This window comes from Protopterus annectens, chromosome 1.part0 (assembly GCF_019279795.1).
Source record: "Protopterus annectens isolate FY-2018-M chromosome 1.part0, PAN1.0, whole genome shotgun sequence".
NCBI lineage: Eukaryota > Metazoa > Chordata > Ceratodontiformes > Protopteridae > Protopterus > Protopterus annectens.
This window is the reverse complement of record NC_056725.1, coordinates 676672322-676693878: the sequence shown is the minus strand read 5'-3', so window position 1 is coordinate 676693878 and position 21557 is coordinate 676672322. Positions and strand designations below refer to the sequence as shown.

The following is a 21557-nucleotide window of genomic DNA, read 5'->3' as shown; positions in this document are numbered from 1 at the left end:
TGAAACAATGGCAGACCACTTTGCAATGAAGCCATGATAAAGGACAAATTATTATCCCCGGGAGAAAAATTCAAAGGGGGATATTCCAGGGTGACTCTCTGTCACCGATGTTCATCGTGTTTCACTGTTGCAGTCATTACATTTGGGTAATCTGCCAATCTGGTATTTTTCAGGTTGCCCTCAGTTTGCCCAATTAACAAAGTCCTGACTTGCCCTTAACCCATTAAGCTGTCTGTGTAACAGCTTAGGCCATGGCTGTAATTTGGCTCCTAGAAAACAAGTCTAAATACTTCTCATCTTCTGTTTGTCGATTTAAAACTGTATAGCTCATCAGATAAGGAGCTGTAAGCACAGCTGCAGGTTGTCAAAACTGTTTGATGATATTAGAATGTCATTTGGTCTTGAGAAATGTGCAAAAGCAACCTTTAAAGCAGGAAAACTGCAGCACCAGGAAAATTTCAGTTTGGGACAAGAATGTGATATAAAAGAACTTGAGCAAGAGGGAGTGTATAAATATTTGGAAATTGATGAAGGATTGGCAATAAGACATGAAAAGATGCGAGTAAAACTTGGTAAGGAATGCTTTAGAACACTTAAATTAATCCTGAAAACACCGTTGACGTCTAGGAACAAAATCCAAGCTATAAATCAGTTTGCTTCTTTCTGTCCTAACATACACTTTTGGAGTGATTGATTGGCCCCAAAACATGTTGGATAGATTAGATATTAATACCAGAAGGATGCTTCATGCTCCCCAGATGATCTATAAAAATCACTGCATACCAAGATTATATATTCCCCGTTCCAAAGGAGGGATGGGCCTCCTTAAAATTGATTACATGTATAGATCTACAATCGTGGGACTCCACACACATCTGTTGACCTCACAAGACCCAAACTTAGTGAAAGTCGTGAAACATGAGGAGAATAAATCTAAGATGACTTCTTTGCTTAACTTGGTAGAAGCATATCGGCATCAAGCAGGAATGAAAATCAAACCAGTAGAAGATAAAAATCAGGCAGCAACTGAATGTGCCAAAAAACAAAAGAAAGAATATAAGGTGAAGGACCAGGGGAAAAGACAAGAAATGTGGAAAATGCATAAATATAGTTGCAAGTATAGAAACCAATCAGGAACGAATGCAGGAATGGTGAGAGGGAGGTGAATTCAAACAGAGATGAAAGGTTAATATTGGTGGCCCAAGATAGTGGGCTTACATACACGCTGGTTTACAAAGTCCATTGAATATATGAGAGAAACAGACGAATGTAGGTTTCATAAAACCGAATTAGAAACTCGCACACCTTGTTGTTGGTTGTGACATACTAATGGCAGAAGAACTGTATACTGAAAGGCATAATAATATGGCAAGACTGCTGCACTGGGATTATGCAAACATTATGGCATTGAAGTGGTTGAAAAATACTGGAAACATGAGCCACAAAGCATCATAGAAAATGATGAAGTCTACATTACATAGGATCATCCATTACCAACAGTTCAAAAAACAGATGCTAGAAAACCAGATATAGTGGTCCAAGAAAAGAAGACAAAAAGGAGCATTGATCATTGAAATTGCGACACCCATTGACTATCTTTCTGTATGCAGGAAACTGTAAAGTCATAAAATATCAGGGTTTGCAAGCAGAAACAAAAGCAATGTGGAAAAAGGATACCCAGGTAGTTCCAGTACTAGTAGGAGCAACAGGTCTTATAAAAAAGCATCACAGTGATATTTAGATTATGCTATCGATACATGTAACTCTGTACAAACTGCAGGAGGAGTCATTACTGGGCATGCTGCGGGTGCTGTGAAGAGCACTTGTGTATGACATCAGAGTGAAACAATGCTAATTTCATGAACTTTAATCATACTTTGACTTAGGAATGGGGTCCATTCCCGTCATGGTAGTAGAAACCCAAATGATTTGGAGAAATTAAGAAAAAGGGATTGACGAGCAAGAAAGGAAAGTGTGCTGGACAATATAAATTCCTTAAAGCTGTGCAAGTAATAGCATTTCTATATAAAAAAGAAGATTGCTAGTTGTGGCTTTTGACATAAGGAAATACCTCTTCCCACTTATTAAGAGTCCTGTATATTCTTGTAATGAGCTTATGTAGATGATGTTTTGTGGATTCCTGGATGTTGATGTCAATGTGATGTGAAAAATGGGGTCTATATTAAATCAGCGAATGCTTAGAAAAGTGAATGCTGATTTATCGACCCCATGTAACTGAAAGCTTACAATCCCGAACACTCAGAACAGCAATTTTTTTTCCCCAGGGAAAAAAAATCGCTGTTCCAAAAAAGAAAAAAAAAACTTTAAAACATCACATAAAGTGGGGGGCTTTGCTCCCTACCCCCGATGTGGGGGGCTGTGCCCCCCGCACACCCCCTACTTAAATATTCCAACTCCGAGATCGCACTACAGTGACGAAAACGGCAAAATACCAAAGGCGGACAAGCAGTTTCTTTCCCAAGGAAAGAATTCACTTGTATGCCATTTTGCGCTTTCAAGTTCGATCAAGAAGCATTCAAAAGAATGCGTCTTCGATCATCCAATAGGGAACCGAAAAATGGTATTGTGTGGGAAACTGCTAAATAATAAATATTGCAAAGTTGTTTTTCTTTTTAGTGCAAGTTAAGTTGTTACTGTTAATAGTTTTTTATATATATTGAAATAGAAACGAGTATCGATTGTCCTTATCTGAAATTCACAGACTGTGTAATGTGATGTGGAATATTGGGGGGAAAGAATTATGTTAATTTAGGATCAAAGGGAATGTTAGAATGTGTGACAGTCTTTTGATTATTGTACAACTCTTTTATAAGGAAAATGTCTGAAGTGTAACATTATGAATGTTATATGTTCAGTAAAGACCATCTATTAAAAGAATCATGCTGGACCCACATTTATACCATTGTGTGTTAGCATATAGCAAAAACAGTGCTAGAGGGTTCTGTCCTGAGCCTATTACCAAGACTTCTGTTCTCTTGATGCCATCTTTTGATTAGACATTTGGCAAAAAAAAGGTCTCTTAACTACTCTTTTTCTACCCTTGTACCCAATCTCTGGAGGTATCTTCCCTCAAATATTAAAGACCCCTATAGCTATGCCTTCCTTTGGGGCATCATTTTGAGAACATTTCTCAGCACAAGCTGCTTGTAAATGCTTTGCTTCAAATCATGTAAACTAGTCTCCCCAATCTCCGGTACACACAGCCTGTCATTTTTTATAGAATCTCGTCTGTAGCATATTGCTACTCTAACTGATGGAAATATTGTACATAGTGGTTTCTGGTGACTGCTTTCTTTCAATCATTTTTTTTTCTATTGTGTATTAACTATTCCTTTGTTTTTGGTGTGCTCTTTTATTGCCTAAATCATTTTTTCCACTTGATGTGTGTTCACTTTCTGGGCTGAGACTGAAATTGGTCCAGTGGGGATCAGTGTTCTACCCCAGTTAACAAATTGTGTAAATAAGTAAATGTAATATGGCTTCAATGTCATCTGAATAACAGCTGGGACTGGCATTGTCACTTTGCAGGACCAGCTCAAATCCGGCATTATGTTCAGAACACACATGTTTGCTGGTCCATGCAAAGGGACCAAGAAAAGTAAAGATAGCTGAAAAGTAACCAATTTCCTTTGTCTTGAGAGGTAAGGATTAAATTTATATAGCCCAGATGCTGTCTCCTCATGGATTCACTTTATAACCTCGAAATGCTGAAATATCGAATTTCAGTATCTCGAGACTATAAAACCGAATCCACAAAACACCGACAAACAAAACCGAAACCACATAACCGAAAACACCGCACACACTACACTAAACATACAACACAACACCCACATCACAACATAAACAAAAAAACAACACACACACACAACTCACACCCCCCTACTTATATATACTAACTCCGAGATCGCACAAACACAACACAAAAACTCACTCACACACGCACATTCTCCAGTCCCTCACACGCACTCTAACTCCCACTCAAAACCCTTACAAAACACTCACTTACCTGACATAACACCTACATCCAAACACGGCACCACGCACCAACAAAACACAAACCACAAACCCGGACATTATGTAGCGCAACTTCATAACCGCGAATTCGACATATTTTCGACATACGTCAAATTCGCGATTATGAACGTTCGCTATTTGTAACATTCGACTTTATAGCTTCGAAATACTGAAATTCGACATTTCAATATTTCGATGTTATAAAGTGAACCCCTCCTCATATATTAATTCTGGTCTTGAGACATTTCCCTTTGGTGAAATTATCAGCAGTATGTGAAATTAAACTGGTTCATTAGTGGATTCTCTTTTCCTAAGAGAAATCAAACTATTGTTCAAGTTACCAGAATCTGAGTTCCTGTTCCCAAAGCTTTTGAAGATTTTCTGAAACTCAAGTTTTCTCCCAAGCATGTAGGCCCTAACACATCAGCCTGCAGCTGCAACACTTATAAGTACACAAAAAAGGGTCAGATCTTTGCTATAATTTAATCGATGACACTTGAAGGCATAGTTTTGTTTATGCTGTCTGAAACCTCAAAATCACTGCCTGTTCTTACACTTCATTTTGAATGGGAGGCAAAATTGCTGGTTAGAGCTGGTGAAAGTTTATTGGCCTCCAGTGCACTGAAAATTAGATTTTAGGTTACCTTGCCATGTTTTCCTGGTGGACACTATGAGAATAAATTTGGGATACTGTTCTCATCATTCCATAACTCAAATGGTCAATATAACATACTGCAGCTAGCTAGAAATGCAGAAAATGTAGTAATACATACATTGAAATGTTCACGTGGTTCAGTAGATGGGCTTGGATTTAAAGGATGCCTATCTTCATACTAGTATTCATCTGCAGTACAAGAAATTCTTAAAGCTTTGTGTCTCTTCATATAATTTTCTTTTTCTTTGTTAACCTTTGATCTTTCTACTGCCCCAACCTTTGATCTTTCTACTGCCCCAGAGGTATTCACAAAGTGCCTAGCTCCTGTCATTGCCTTCTGCAAACTTCAGGCTATCCAAAATATTTCTTTATCTAGGCTCTCTCCTCATTCAGGCTCCCACTCAAGAGCTTCTTGTGACTCATTTGTAATTCATTGTGATCTTCTGACCAATCTGGTGTTCAGTTTGAACATGAAGTCCTGCTTCATTCCATTCCAGGATCAGACTTTCCTAGTAGGCTGACTCGACACACTGTCAATGACCACTCTTCTTCCAGCGGACAAGATGTTCTTCGTGTTTCACTGTTGCAGTCATCACATTTGGGTTATCTGCTTGCAGCAGCCCTCAGTCGGCCTTTTTAACAAAGTCTTGGGTCCTGCGTCGGTTGCTGTCTCTTCTTCTTTGACGTCAGGTCGTCAGGGGTATAAAACATGCAGCCGATGCCATTACATCAGTTTTTCTTGCCGTGCGGTGCCCGAAGCAGAAGCAGTTCGCAAGTGCCGGTTGGCCGACTCCTAAAATTTTCATTTTTGAGTTTCAGAACCGAAGTCTTCAACTAAAAGTTAAGTACCCCGTTGGGGAAACTTTCTCTTGCTCTAAACTGATGTCAGTAAAAGTAAATAATTGCATTTCTTGTGGAAAGCAAATACCTCATAAAAATTTTCATTCGTACTGTATTCCTTGGCCTAGGCCCTGACCACGACATACCTCGCTGTCAGTTTTGTGCCTTATTTAAACCATGAACTATCTGTCGTCGGTATATTTTCGCTTCTAAATATTTTGGTGCTCGGTTCAGTTATCCTGATATGTCTTCGGTAAGCCATCCGACTACCGACATTCCGAAAAAACGCAAAGATAAAGACAGAGACAGGCCATCTAGGTCCAAAGCTGCCGACGATGCTTCTCCTAAGCTAGTTGCCAGTGCGCCGGTACTCAGTGAGGCGCTTTCGCAGCCCTTGATACCCGCTACTTTAGATTCGCAGGCCTCCCATTCGGAGTCCGGTACTCCAAGAGATGCTTCAGCTGTGGGACCTGCGGGGATGTCTCTACCTTGGATGGGTCCAGAGCCGCTGTGCAGGCACTGGCTCCTGAGGGTGTATTCAGGCCTACTGACTTGCATATTAAACCAATACCATCTTCTTCTTCAAGGCCTAAAATTCGAACCATGCCTAGAAAACTGATGCCCAGACCGCATGGTCAGGCCTCTATGCCCAAAAAAACAAATAAGAACGGCTGAAGACCTAGGACTGAATTTGCTTACGATACTTCTGACCAGGATTCTAAAATTTCTGTTTCCTTTAATGACCAGGATTTACCCTTATCTACCTGTGAGGATTCTGATGCTGAAGACTCTATTCCCTCTGCTCCCCCCTCCTCCCCCCAGAGGATTTCTCTTTTGGTGAAACCTTGCATACTCTCGGGGAGCATTTTCGTTGGGAAAGCCAGGGTTTCTTTGATTCTAAAAAGAGGCTTTTAGGGATTTCTTACTCCTGCCCCAGCACAGGCCTTTAGCCATACCTCCTGTACTAGACATTGTTGATGATGCCTTTTCGGAATCTAGCTTGGCCCCTGACTCTCTACCTCCTGCTCCCACAAAACCTGATAGATTTTATAGGGTTCCTGATTCTCACAAGTTCCTTTTCAAAAATCCGAGTGCGGATTCTGAGACCATTTCACAGGGACCGAAGGGCATTAAAGCTACTACTGCCAAAAATCCTACCTCCTCTGATAGAGACTCCAGGGCGCTGGATAGATTGGGTAAGAAGGTGTACACTTCTGCAACTTTGGCCATTAGGGCCTTAAACTCCCAGTGTCTAAGTATCAGCAGCATATTACTGGATTGCTTAAACAGAAAATGATGTTGATTACTGATTGTGCTGAAAATAAGGATTTGCAGGATTTAATGCATTCTGCTGAACAAGTTGGAAAACATAAGTTGCAATGTGGTTTTGATTCACTAGAGGCATCTTGCAGGGCTGCTGTAACTGGGTCTGTACTTAGAAGGCATGCTTGGCTTAAGGAGCAATCCTTGCCAGATCTTGTTAAAGTGAAATTACTGGATGCTCCCTTAAATTAGGACCACCTGTTTGGCAACAAGGCAGATGAAGTTCTTAAAAAGATGGAGGAAAAAGCAAAATCTATGCAAACTGTTAAAGATTTTTTACAAGTACAACCTCCAAGATTTAGTAGGCATTGGCCTTCCAAGAATTGGTCCTTTTCTGCCTCTTCCAGGCCTTCAGTCCAAACCCAGATCCAGCAGAGCACCCAGGCTTCAGTACCAGGGTATGCACAGGACTAAGCAGTGGGGGACCTCCACTTCCAAATCTGGGAGTAATAAAACTCCCCCCTATGGTAAACTGTCTCACTGACTTGTTTTTAAAATTTCCAAGCACTTCTCAATTGACTCCCCCTTTGGGGGGAAAGATTGCTCTTCATGCAGAGAACTGGGAACTCATCACCCAGGATAAATGGGTTTTAAATATAGTGTCCCAAGGATACAGATTTCACTTCCACACATTGCCAACACTAAGCGGTTGGCCAGACCTACCCCAAATCAGTGGCCAGAGGCCCAAAAGCAAGTACTCTCTATCTTAAGCATAGAGTCTATTCAATTGGTACCAGAAGAGGAAAAGGGACAAGGTTTCTACTCGGGACTTTTCCTGGTACCCAGAAAAGACAATTCATGGCGTCCTATCCTGGACCTGTCTATTCTAAATACCTTTTTGGTGATTCCAAAATTCAAGATGCTGACTCTTCACCAGGTGCTTCCTATGCTAGGCAAAGATGCCTGGTTGGCAACACTAGATTTAAAGGAAGCATACCTGCACATCCCAATCAGGGAGTCGTGCAAAAGATACCTACTCTTCAAAGCAGGCTACATGCACTCTCAGTTCTCTGCACTGCCCTTTGGCTTATCTACTGCACCCAGGGTATTCACAAAGTGCCTAGCTCCAGTCATTGCATTTTGCAGGCAAAGGAATATTCAGATATACCCATACCTGGACGATTGTCTAATTCAGGCAGAAAGCCACAACATACTTTTGAATCATCTGGCCTTTGTTCAAAGGGTGTTTTGTCTTGGGTATACCATCAACAAAAAGAAGTCACATCTGGTACACTGTCAACAAATTATGTTCCTGGGAGCAAGCTTGAATACAACTTCCCAGATGGCTTTCCTCACGCCAGCGAAACAAATTCATTTGACAACCTACTTCAAACAATTGGCTACAAAACCCCTGCTATCTGCAAGGCAAATACTACAAGCCTTGGGGTTCATGGCCTTCTGCATTCTTCTAATTCCATGTGCAAGACTGCATATGAGGAAACTACAATGGTATTTAAAAAGCCTATTGTGTCACCTTTCACAGGATCTAGAAGCAATGATTCCTATCATACCTTGCCTACGCCTAGAGTTCCTTTGGTGGGCAGAGGCCTGCCACCAAAACAAGGGACTACCATTCACACTTCCCCATGCCACCCAAATCCTAACAACAGACGCATCAGACTATGCATGGGGGGCTCACCTGGCAGGGAAGTGCATTCAGGGAAAATGGAACCCAAGTCAGATGCACCTGCATATCAATCAAAAAGAAATGTTAGCTGTACAGAATGCTCTGACAGCCTTCAAGGACCACATTCTTCTAGGACAGTTAATGGTAAAGACGGACAACACCACTGTTATGTGGTACATAGACAAGCGGGGGGGGGGGTACACATTCTTACCCCCTCTGCAGACTAGCCATGGCATTGTGGAACACAGCCTTGAGCTACCAAGTGCATCTACAAGCTCAATTCCTGCCAGGAAAACTAAATACACTGGCAGATGGACTAAGCAGAAACCTCATGGACCCACACGAGTGGAAACTGGAACCAAGGATTTTCAACATGTTGACAAGCAAATGAGGGAGCCCAGATATAGACCTGTTTGCCTCCCCCCAGAACTATCAGTTGGACACATTTTGCACAAGGGCTCCCCACAAACAAGCTTGGAAAGTGGATTTTCTGTCCTTCAGCTGGAAAAACCTATCCGTTTATGCCTTTCCTCCTCTGCCTCTGCTCTCCAAAGTACTAATAAAGATCAAACAAGACAAACCAAGGACAATTTTGATTGCACCAGACTGGCCACGCCAACACTGGTGTACCCCCTCTTGCGCAGTGCATCACTGTTGGCCCCATGGCACCTGCCTCAGACTCCTACCCTGTTGTCTCAGCAGGAGAACCAGATTCTGCACCCTCCGCTTCAAACACTGTACCTAGCAGCCTGGCTAATTACCTAATCTCTCCTTTACCATTCCCTCAGTAAACCAGTGTTGGATATCATTTTAGAGGCAAGTAGGCCTAGTACTAGAAAATCTTATGCTGAAAAATGGAAAAGATTGTGTGCCTGGATTCAGTCTCAAGGGATGAGCACAGCAGTGCCCAGTTTACCTCAATACTTAACTGAGATACTTCACAAGGGCCTGTCTTTTTCCTCCATCAGAATTCACGCCTCAGCCATTTCAGCTCATTGTAACACAGAACCTCCCCTCTTCTCTCATCCACTGCACAAGTAGTTCCTCAGAGGGGCCAAAAATGTAAGACCACCCAGGAGAGCTCCAACTCCAGCTTGGGACCTTAACTTTGTAGTGGAGAAACTCACCCTTCCTCCTTTCGAGCCAGCTGCTACTGCAGATTTAAAATTCCTTTTTTGGAAAACAGCTTTCCTTTTAGCAATCATTTCAGCAAGAATGGTATTTGAATTACAGCCCTTATGGCAGTGGAACCTTTTATCATCTTTCATGCGGACAGGGTGTCCCTCTGGACCAATCCCTCTTTCATGCCCAAGGTGGTATCCAGTGTGGCCCTTAATCAGTCCATTCATTTGCCAACCTTTTTTTCTAATCCACAGAACAAAGGGGAAAGGATACTGCACTCCTTAGATGTGCACAGACAACTTTAGATTCTACTTGAACAGGACTAAACCTCAACGGAAATCTGAACAACTGCTGGTGGCATTCACTACAGGGACAGAGGGGAAAGCTACTTCAAAGTAAACCATTTCTAAATAGATAAGCCATTGCATTCATTTATGCTGTAAGCACCATGGAAAACCTGTCCCCCAGTGGATTAGACCCCACTCAACTAGGGCTGCATCTACCTGTACCACCTTTCTCAGAGGCGTCCCTACCAGAGACATCCTAGAAGCTGCTACCTGGAGTTCTGTACATACTCCAGAGCTGGCTTTGCAGGGCCTTATAGCTGGCCTTAATGCTATCTAAATTCCTCCTCCCATCCTTAGCTTTGGAAATCTACCCAAATGTGATGATTGCAACAGTGACACACGAAGAACATAGTACAGTTGTGTACACTTACCATAAATGTAGATGTTCAAATGTATTCACTGTTGCAGTTGTGGTTACCCTCCCTCCAGCCCCCCTGACTTCTTTTGGCTATACCTCTACTCTCCTTTACTATGCTTAAAAGCTTTTTGGTATATTTTGCTTCTTTGTTGGAGGTATAACCTTGTATATTTATAGATTTACTTGCTTCCCATTAGGGGGCACCTGACATCTGGGGCAAGAAAAACTGATATAATGGCGTCGGCTGCATGTTTTATACCCCTGACGACCTGACGTCACAGAAGAAGAGACAGCAACTGATGCAGGACCTAAGACTTTAATCAGGCCGACTGAGGGCTACTGCAAGCGGATAACACAAATGTAATGACTGCAACGGTGAATACACTCGAATATCTACATTTATGGTAAGTGTACAGAACTGTACTTTTGTCTTCCTGATAGGTTATATTCATAACCTTTTTCCTTTGGCAGGGACCTCTGCAAGAGAGATTCTCATAGCCGTAGCATATTTGGCATCTATGATTCCCATGATACTTATGCCAGACTCCTCATGAGGAAGAGTTCACTGGTATCTGAAGTCTGTTTGGACCCTGCATTGCTATCCGTTAACCATCCTAATTACTCTCTTACCCTTCATCAAGAATTAATTTCTATTCTGGATCAACCAGTTTTTACTCAACCCAGCAGTGCCTTTTCTCATTTCTTTCACTTGCCAGGATTTGTTCACATAAGCCTCATATCTGGAGTGTGGTACTTGTTCCAGGGCCATCTGGGTGCAAGGGGTGTGATCACAAAGGGAATGAAAGGGCCACATAAACATAAAGAAGATGTGAAGGCTCTTATTTCATCCTTTCAATCTCTACATTATCTCTGGACTCCTGGTCGTTTTTGGATCTACATAGATAACACCACTGTTATGTGATACATCAACAGGCAAGGGGGCACCATGTCTTGCCTCCTCTTTAGACTAGCTGTAATAGCTTGAGTGATAACTATTCAAAACAACATCTTTCTCCAAGCTGTGTACATGCCCTAATGAAGGAGCACAGTAGCAGACCTTGTGAAGAGAACAAACCCTCACAAATGGTTGCTAAACAGTGGTCATTCTGGACCTTGGTCATCAGTGGGGTTCTCCACAAATAGATCTTTTCCACTCCATACATAACAGACAGCTCAGGCTGTTTTATTCAAGACTGCCATGCCCTCAGACTTAGGAAATGGATATCACAACTTTTTCTTGTAAAAGGGGGGGGGGGTCCTTTATGCTTATCCTCCACTTCCTTTGATTTCTGCAAAATCCTTTTAAAGATCAAGAAGAACAAGCCAAAAGTCTTGCTAGTGACTGCCTTTTGGCCCAGTCATCATGGGTTCCCCTTCACTTTCATTTAGCCAGAGGCAGTCATCACAAGTTACCTCACAGGATGGACTTGCTCGCACACTAATTCACTCCAGCCTGCAGACTTTGAACCTGACTCTTTAGGCGATAGAATTTTCATTGTTTTACAGGAAGCTAGAAAACCAAATACCAGGAAATTCTAGGTCTCCAAATGGAAATAATTCTCCTTTAGGTGACAACGAAAGGCCCCTTATTAACAGAGCAGGGGTAATATTCTGGCTTATTTGTGTGAACTGCTCAACAGTGGGTTGGCATTCTCTTCTTTTAAAGCTCATCTGTCAGCCATTTCTGCTTACTTTGCTGTGAATCCACCACTTTCATCACAATTTGAGGTTGGACTGTTTTTGAAATGCTTCCTGTATATTAGATGACAAAGGAAAGTTATCCCTCCTCCTTAGGATCTGAACTGTGTCCTGGAAAAGCACAATTTATCTCCTTTAGAGCCTGCTGCTTCTGCATTCTGTACTTGAAAAACATTGTTGCTTATAGGTTTGACTTCTGCTAAATGGGTATCAGAGTTGCAGTCTTTGATGGCTACCTCTCTCTTTCATATTTTCCATAGGAGATGGGGTTACTCTACCGAACTAACCCCGCTTTTATGCCTCTGATTGATTGTTAATGAGCTCTCCTTGAATCAGACCATTAACTTGCTTACTCTTTTCCCATGTCCTGAAAGTAATGGGGAGACGTTCTGCATTCACTGATTGTGCATTGGCAGCTCAGGATTTCCTTTCACAAGACAGTCTATCAGAAAATCACATCAGCCTCTAGTACCTTTTCACGACTAGACCTTGGGTGCTCCTACTTCCAGACTATATTTCCAGCTGTGTATATACAGGCTATCTCTGTTTATTCCTTCCATGGTAAGCAATTTGTAGCTCCACTTAAAGTGCATGTCACTGCAGCTGCTGCTTCCTCGGGGGCATTGTTCCAGCGTCTAGATCTGTTCTTGAAGCAGCCATGTCATCTTTTGCTCACACGTTTACAAAACATTGCAATATTGATGGTTTCTCTAAAACTAGAGCAGGATTTGCTAAGCCTTTCTTACTGGGCCTTTTGCACCATAATCCTGTTCAGGTGTCCTCCTCCTTATCCTGTTAGATCAGCTTTGTGAATTTCCCAACAACTAGTAATACTGCACTAGTGATCAAGGAAGGATGTAGTGCAGTTGTGTAAGAACTTATAATAGTAGATGTCCAAATGATCATTGTTGCATTATTACATCCTCCCCATTCATTCCCCCTTTTTTCTTTCATTCTTTCAGATGGATTTTTATGTTTTTCCTCCTCCTCTTTGACTTGTACATATGTATATAGTTGCTTTTACTTCTGCTTCAGTATCTTTGTTTGTGGCCCACAAGTCCTGTGATGATTCAGATATGTGTGTCCCTAATGCACTGCTGGCTCTGTTGGGCTGATGTCATGTCAGATGTGAGACATGAGGAGAGAGCACCCAAGCTTTGGTATGCTATCTGGATGTATGGATATCCCATTAGTCAGTAATACTGCAGCAGTGATCAGTCGGATGTTTGCTGCTATAGTAAGTTCTAACGCAACTTTACTATCCATACATTACTGAAAGTGTTTGTCATGTAGTTTGCATTTGTATTCATTAGACAAGTATGACTGAAGATGGTTAATCATGCGCATGTCCTGTTTGCAATTTACACAGTTACCATTTCTCAGACCTGCATGGTAACTACTGACCTGATTTTTGTTTCAACAGATTACCCAACATTACAGCAAGCCTCGAGTTACTCCTGTGGAAGAAATGCCCGTCTTTCCAGACTTTAGGGTAAGGCACTGCAGATTGTAATAGGAAGTTGGATATTGATGTACAAGATCTTAATTAAATGATGAACGTACTTAGTTAATATTTGTTAAAATGGAAGGAAGCCAAAATGTGTTAGCAAGAAAAAGAAGAAAATGCAGTAAATTAGCCACAAGGGGGCAGGATTCAACAGTGCCAAGACATTTTTCAAAACACGTTGGTGATAAAAGTGATTGCAGAATGCCAGCAACTTGAAAGACATTTCCAATCTTTCATAACATATTAAAACCAAGTTTTGTGTTGCAGAGTTGTCTTGTATGGAGTACAGTTTCCCATCATAAACTAACTATTGAATGTTGATGTGCATGTTTGGGTAGCTGGCATAAAAAGTACAAAGCACTGACAGCTCTAGAATATTGCAATTATGCATTTGTCTTAAAAGAAAATTGACATAATATATCGACAGAGACGAGAACACATCTGGCTAATTTGCAGGCTATTTTTTAAACACTTGTGGGAGGGACATTTATGATTTAGAAATAAGTAGAAATATATAATTTGCGGTGATGAAAAGACCTTGTCAGCACACCTGGTTCTGTGACATACAGGGATGTCAAGCCTTTATTGTAACCCAGGTGATCAGAGTTGCAATAGTGGCTAAGATGCTGGAACAGCTTGTGTGGGGGAGGGTCAGAGTGGTGCGTGGCTAGTACCAGCTTGCCCATCCTGTGGAAGGAAGTCGTGGTTTCCAGGTCACCCATTTTTTTCCCTTGTAGGTAAAGTCTTATTGGTCACAAAGGCTGTTGTATGTGGTGACATGGGCTTACTTCTTCCAAGTTAGTGAAAGTAGCACTTTTAAGTGTCTTAGTTGGGAGAATGTGCTTGTTGTGAGAGGGCATAGGAGACCCCTACAGTGCCGCAGGTGCTGCAAGCCAGCAACAGGATGGAAGACTAACAGTATGAGAGCCAATTTTGGTTGCTTTAGAGAGACTGCATGGTCTGGGAACATTTATTCCCCTGTGAGGAATGAATGTGCCATTGTTTTTTTGAGTGTCTAATGGTCAGTTAGCAGTGAGACACTAGGAAAATGCAGCAGTGTCTAAAAATAAAATTTTGGCCAAGTAATGTCCCCATGTGTTAAAATTTAATCACGTTCTTTATTGATACATGACCTAGAATTAAAGAAACAATTATGTGTACTTGAACAGTGCCACTTTATTTATAAAGCAAAAGACAAGACTTGAGTGTTGCATGCAATATTATGGTAACAGTCTAGTGATAATTACATTGGGCCTTCAGTATTTAACTCTGTTCCCTGGCCTTACTCTGTACTGCATTATAGTTAGAGATATACAAGCAGTCAAACAAAGCAGTTCTTGCAACTTTCAGGCATTCTGTAACTTAAGTGCTGGCTTGCATTTTCCACTGTCGTAATTCAGATAAGTAGTTTTCCATATCGCTGAGAATCAGAAATGCCTCTCTTGAAAAGTTAGCTTCCTGTTGTCCCTGTTTTGCTGTCATTTTTTGCATAGGTTCATAGGTGTTTACTAGGCCAGTGACCAAAAGGGCCTCTCTAAGCCTAGCTATGCATCCCGAATCTCTGACAAATTCTGATACCCTTGTTAAGTGTAAGCAGAGGCTTGAGTGGTGAAACATTTACAAGCAGGGGCCTGGGGATGTACTATTTACAGGCTGCCTGTGCCCATTAGAGACATAGGTGCCAAACTAGGGATGAATAGTCTGTCCAGTTTACGTTGGAATTGGGTTAGGGAGGAACTTTGTTTTACATGAATAGAGAGCCTATTTCAGAGGAGGGATATAGTCACTGGGATACTTATCTCTCTCTCCAGCAGGTCCTGTTTATATTGCAGGCAAGGTTCATGTCTTTAGATTGGGTAATTCTGGTGCTGTTTGTTGTGCAGATATGCAAAAGGTCCATCAGACTGGTGTCTGACAATGCCTTGTATGTCAGGCATAGATCTCCCCACAACAGCTTGCAGGAGACTGAATACAGGGATAGGGCCTTGAGGTGTTTTGCATAGAATATGTTATTCCCTGTATCCTTTTAATGAGGAACTGTGTGGATGTTCCAATTGTTGGATATGCCTGGTTAGATGCATACCAAAAGGGATATTGTACTCGATAGGTCTGATGGAGGCTGAATACAGTGGAATAATGACTTACTTGAACTCAAATGCCATACCTTTGTTTATAAGTTGTATAACATAGAATGATTTCCTCACTAGTGTAGACGTGATGGTCAAACGCTAGATTACTCTCTGTGTGTCCCTAAGTGTTTGAATCGTACCTCTCAAACCTCTTAGAGCAATAAATTTGGACAAAGGCCCAAAAATAGGGGCAATTTTTAAATACTGATGTTACAAACTTAGAAAGTTTGTAGAATAACAGGATGTTCATCGTGTTTCACTGTTGCAGTCATGACTGTAGGGTTCTCCCCTGCCAGCAGGCAGCCCTCGGTCGGCCAGAATCCCAAAGTCTGGGTCAGGCGTCGGCTGTTCATCCATGCTCCCTGACGTCAGAGCGCCAGGAGTACAAAGCTGACAGCCGACGCCATCTTCTCCAGTCTTTCTTGCCGTGCAGTGATAGCAGTTCGCAAGTGCCAGTCGGCTGACTCCTGACGAATTTTTCTGATTTTCTTCAGTCTGAAGACTTTCTTCTCCACTCAAAGCTAAGTACCCCGTTGGGGAAACTTTTTTCTTGCTCCACTCCGATGTCAGAAAAAGTTAATAATTGCATTTCATGTGGGAAGCAAATACCTCATAAGGATTTTCATTCTTACTGTATTCCTGTAACGTAGCTAGTTGTCGGTTTTGTGCTAGATTCAATCAACGTACAATTAAGCAAAGGTACGATTTTGCTTTTCATTACTTCGGTAGGCGCTTTAACTACAAAATGTCATCGGATACGGTCCCGGCTACCGGAGTTCACAAACTTCGCAAGGATAAAGACAGGCCTCCGAGGTCCAAATCTGATGATAGCGCACAAGCGGAGCCAGCTTCAGGCTCGGCCGTCGTCAGTGAGGCGCTTTTGCAGCCCCTGTCGTCGGCCATTTCAGAACCGACGGCCGAAACGGACTCTCATGAGGAGCCAACCAGGCCTTTAAATATTTCTGTTGCTGGACCTTCGGACAATGCTCCTTCGGATGGGTCCGGAGCCGCTGTGCAGGTACCGGCTTCCGAAGGGGTTTTCAGGCCTACTCAGCTACTAGTAAAGGCAAAGCCAAAGACAAAGGCAAAGACTCCTTCTAAATCAAAGACTTCAACACAGGCCTCTTCTGAACCGGCTCCCAAGTCACAGAAACAGTTACTCAAGATGGCGGAGGATTTACTTACTATGATTAGGGGTTCTCATCCCCCTCCAGACAAAAGGCCAAGGCAGGATGTTTATTATGATTCCTCTGATCAGGCTTCTGTTTCCTGAGTTTCTTCTTCTGATCAGGAATATTCTTTCCCTCCTTATGAGGATTCTGATGCTGAAGAATCCATTCCTTCAGCTTCTCCCCCTGAGGATTTCTCTTTTGGGGAAACTTTGCATGAAATGAGGGAACATTTCCAGTGGGAAGGACAGGAGTATTCGGAATCCAAGAAAAGACTGAGAGATTTTCTTCTTCTTCCCCAACATAGACCCCTGGCTATTCCTCCTGTTTTGGATATTGTGGATGATGCCTTTTCGGAAGCTAATTGAACCCCCGATTCTTTTCCTCCTGCTCCTGTTAAGCCTGATAGGTACTACAGGGTTCTTGATTCTCATCAGTTTTTATACAAGAACCCTTCTGCTGACCCTGAAACCATTTCTCAGGGTCCTAAGTGAGTTAAGGCCGCTTCTGCCAAAAATCCCATTCCTACTGAAAAGGATTCTCGATCCTTAGAAAGATGGGGCAAAAAGGTGTACACTTCTGCTACTTTGTCCATTAGGGCTTTAAACTGTCAGTTTCATATGTTTAAATACCAGCAATTTTTCTTGTCTGTCTTAAAACAAAAGCTTACTTCCATTTCTGCCTGTGCAGATGATAAAGAATTACATGACTTATTGCATGCCACTGAACAGGTTGGGAAGCATGGTCTACACTGTGGATTTGATGCCTTAGAGGCTTCTTGTAGGGCTGCGGCCTCTGACACAGTCATTAGAAGGCATGCATGGCTAAAGGAACAAAATTTACCTGAACAAGTAAAGGCTAAATTATTGGATGCTCCTGTTCAGCATAATGTTTTGTTTGGATCAAAAGCTGAAGAGGTGATTAAAAATATAGAGGATAAGGCGAAATCCATGCAAACAGTTAAAGATTTCATACAAGTACAGCCACCCAGATTTAGCAGGAATTGGCCTTCAAAAAATTGGTCCTTTCCCACTTCAGACAGGCCTCAGAGGGGTAGATATAGACGCTCCAGAGGGAGGCCTCAAACACAAGCATGCTTATAGACCAAGACAGTGGACTGCTTCCACCCCTAGGGTAGGAGAGGACAGGTCACAATCTCAAAGGAAACAAAATCAATGACTCCCTCTGTTGGGCTACAGGAACTTCTTGCCTGGAAGCCCCTCTTGGAGGAAAACTCTCTCTTTTTTATCAAAATTGGACTCAAATAACCCAAGACAAGTGGGTTTTGGATGTGGTTTCAAGAGGTTACAAATTCCATTTTCATACCTTGCCAAGGCCAAACGGATGGCCAGACCTTCCAAAACATCAATGGACGGAGGCCTTAAACCAGGTGGAAGCTCTTTTGACTATGAATGCCATAGAGCTGGTTCCTCTTTCAGAGATGGGAAAAGGTTTTTACTCAAGGCTCTTTCTAGTCCCAAGGAAGCAAAACTCATGGAGACCCATTCTGGATCTGTCGGTCTTGAACACCTTTCTAGAGATTCCAAAATTCAAGATGCTTACTCTACAGTAGCTACTTCCAATGCTGTCCAAAGATGCATGGATGGTAACTTTGGATTTAAAGGAGGCATATTTACACATTCCCATCAGGCAGGATCGCAGAAAATACCTCAGGTTCAAGGCCGGATCGAGGCACTTTCAATTCTCTGCGCTGCCCTTTGGATTGTCTACTGCGCCCAGGGTCTTCACCAAATGCCTGGCTCCAGTAGTAGCTTACTGCAGACTCAAGGGAATTCAAATTTACCCTTATCTGGACGATTGTCTAATTCAGGCACACAACATCTAGAATTTGTACAGAACCTCCTCAAGTTCCTGGGATTCTCTGTAAACATAAAGTCAAATTTGACACCATCACAACAGATAACTTTTCTGGGTGCACTTCTAAACACCACAACCCAGATGGCATTTCTGACATCCGAAAAACAATTACAGCTGGCTTCAACTTTCAGAACATTGGCAACTCTAACTCAACTATCTGCAAGGAAATTCCTGCAGGCTTTGGGTTACATGGCCTCCTGCATCCTTCTCATACCATATGCAAGACTACACATGAGGAAAATACAATGGTACCTAAAAAGTGTATGGTCTCAGCATTGCCACAGTTTAGACATACTGATCTCCATCCTTCCTTGCCTTCAAAAGGAATTTCTTTGGTGGTCCAGGGCATGTGCTCTAAACAAAGGGAAACCCTTCCGTCTGCCTCCTGCCACTCAGATTCTAACCACGGATGCCTCGGATTATGCTTGGGGAGCCCATTTTCAGGGCAATTGTTTGCAGGGCCTTTGGACAAAGGATCAGAAACACCTGCATATCAATTTAAAGGAAATGTTAGCCATTCAGAAAGCTCTATTGGCCTTCAGGAATCTTTTACAACCAGGACAACTGCTAATACGGACAGACAACACCACAGTTATGTGGTACATAAACAAGCAAGGGGGATCTCATTCCTACCCCCTTTGCAGACTAGCCATGGATCTATGGAACACAGCTCTAGCTTGCAATCTGGATCTTCAAGCTCAGTTTCTACCAGGGAAACAAAACTTCCTGGTAGACCGTCTGAGCAGAAACCTTTCGGATCCACACGAGTGGATGCTGGACACCAAAATATTCAGGATGATAACAGCAGTCTGGGGATGTCCTCACATAGACCTCTTTGCATCCCATCTCAATCATCAACTACAGAATTATTGCACCAGGACTTTCCACAGAGAAGCTTGGAAAGTGGACGCCCTGTCATTCAGTTGGAGGAACCTCCCGGGATATGCCTTTCCACCTCTTCCTCTTCTTCCACGGGTTTTATTAAAGATAAAACAGGACAAGCCCAAGATGATAATCTTGCTGGCTCCAAATTGGCCTCGGCAGTTTTGGTATCTAACTCTAAAAAAACCTATGCCTGGAGCCCCCTTGGGTTTTACCTCAGTCTCCGAGCCTTCTGTCCCAACATCAGGGTCAGGTTCTACACTCTCATGTCAGAACTCTCAGCCTGGCGGCCTGGTTAATCCAGGGCCTTTGATTTCTTCTTTACTGCCCAAGCAGGTTATGGATGTCATTTTAGAAGCCAGACGTCCTAGCACTAGAAAATCTTATGCAGGAAAATGGAAAAGATTTTGTTCCTGGATGCAGGCTCAGGATTCTGATCCTCTTCTTCCTAATATTACTTTAATTTTACTTTACTTGACAGATCTCTTACATAAGGGTCTCTCTTTCTCTTCCATTAAGATACATGCCTCTGCTATTTCTGCTCATTATAATACAGACCCTCCCATCTTTTCCCACCAGCTCATGAAACAGTTTCTCAAGAGGAGCTAAGAACTTAAGACCTCCTAGATCTCCTCCCATTCCTGCTTGGGATCTCAACTATGTTTTGGAAAAACTAACCTTGCCTCCTTTTGAGCCTGCTGCCTCTTCTGACATCAAGATTTTATCTTGGAAGACAGCTATCCTGTTAGCCTTAACCTCTGCCAGGAGAGTTTCAGAGTTACAAGCTCTTATGGCTGTGGAACCTTATATTATTTTTCATCAGGACAGGGTATCTTTGAGGACTAATCCTACCTTCATGCCTAAGGTGGTTTCCAAAGTGGCTTTAAATCGAACTATCCACTTGCCAAACTTTTTCCCCACTCCTCAAAATAAAGGGGAAAGGATCTTACATTCCTTGGATGTACACAGACAACTACGTTTTTACCTGAACAGAATCAAGGACATCAGAAAATCAGAACAATTGTTTGTTTCTTATGCTTCAAGTTCCCAAGGTAAAGCCATTTCAAAACAGACCATTTCTAAATGGATTGCTCATGGAATCAGATTGTGTTATTCTCACCATGGAAAGCAAATCCCAGGGAGTATACGGACTCATTCGACCAGAGCTGCTGCCACTTCTGCGGCCTTCCTCAGGGGAGTTCCTACCAAGGACATTTTGGAAGCTGCAACTTGGAGTTCAATGCATACTTTTTCTAAGCACTACAATCTACCCCTCTACTCTAAGTCTAGGGCAGGATTTGCCTCTGCAGTCTTGCAGGGCCTTTTAGCCTCCCCTTCCTCTTTATGGCCACCTCCCTTTCTTTCAGCTTTGGGATTCTACCCTACAGTCATGACTGCAACAGTGAAACACAATGAACATAGTACAGTTGTGTACACCTACCATAAATGTAGATGTTCGAGTGTCTTCACTGTTGCAGTCTGGGTTTCCTTCCCTCCTGTCCCCTCTTATTTTTACTTTTGTGTATTTCCTTTTTTTCACCATTCTTCTGAGGTGTATTTGCAAAGGTTATGGGACCTTTTTCATTCTGGGACTCCTGACATCTGGGTCAAGAAAAACTGGAGAAGATGGCGTCAGCTGTCAGCTTTGTACTCCTGGTGCTCTGATGTCAGGGAGCATGGATGAACAGCTGACGCCGGACCCAGACTTTGGGATTCTGGCCGACCGAGGGCTGCCTGCCGGCAGGGGAGAACCCTACAGTCATGACTGCAACAGTGAAGACAGTCGAACATCTACATTTATGGTAGGTGTACACAACTGCACTTTTTGAATTAGCATGAATTTTAAGGTTAGCAGTCTGAAACTCAAATGTCTGTCATTATTTTCTAATTTCAGTCTTTAATAATTTCCCACTAATTTGCCAAAAGACCACAGTTTTATGAAAATATGAGGCAAAAATCTAGACATTTTGCGGAAATCTGTACA

General features: G+C 42.4%; 1 protein-coding gene across 1 annotated transcript in view; it reads left to right on the top strand.

Moving 5' to 3' along the window:
- PAF1 (PAF1 homolog, Paf1/RNA polymerase II complex component) overlaps positions 1-21557 on the top strand; it is a 712617-nt gene that overhangs the window by 266519 nt on the left and 424541 nt on the right. The window contains exon 8 of the mRNA XM_044062107.1: positions 13432-13500. Within this exon, the coding sequence (XP_043918042.1) occupies positions 13432-13500 (69 nt within the window). The remainder of the gene's footprint in view (positions 1-13431; positions 13501-21557) is intronic.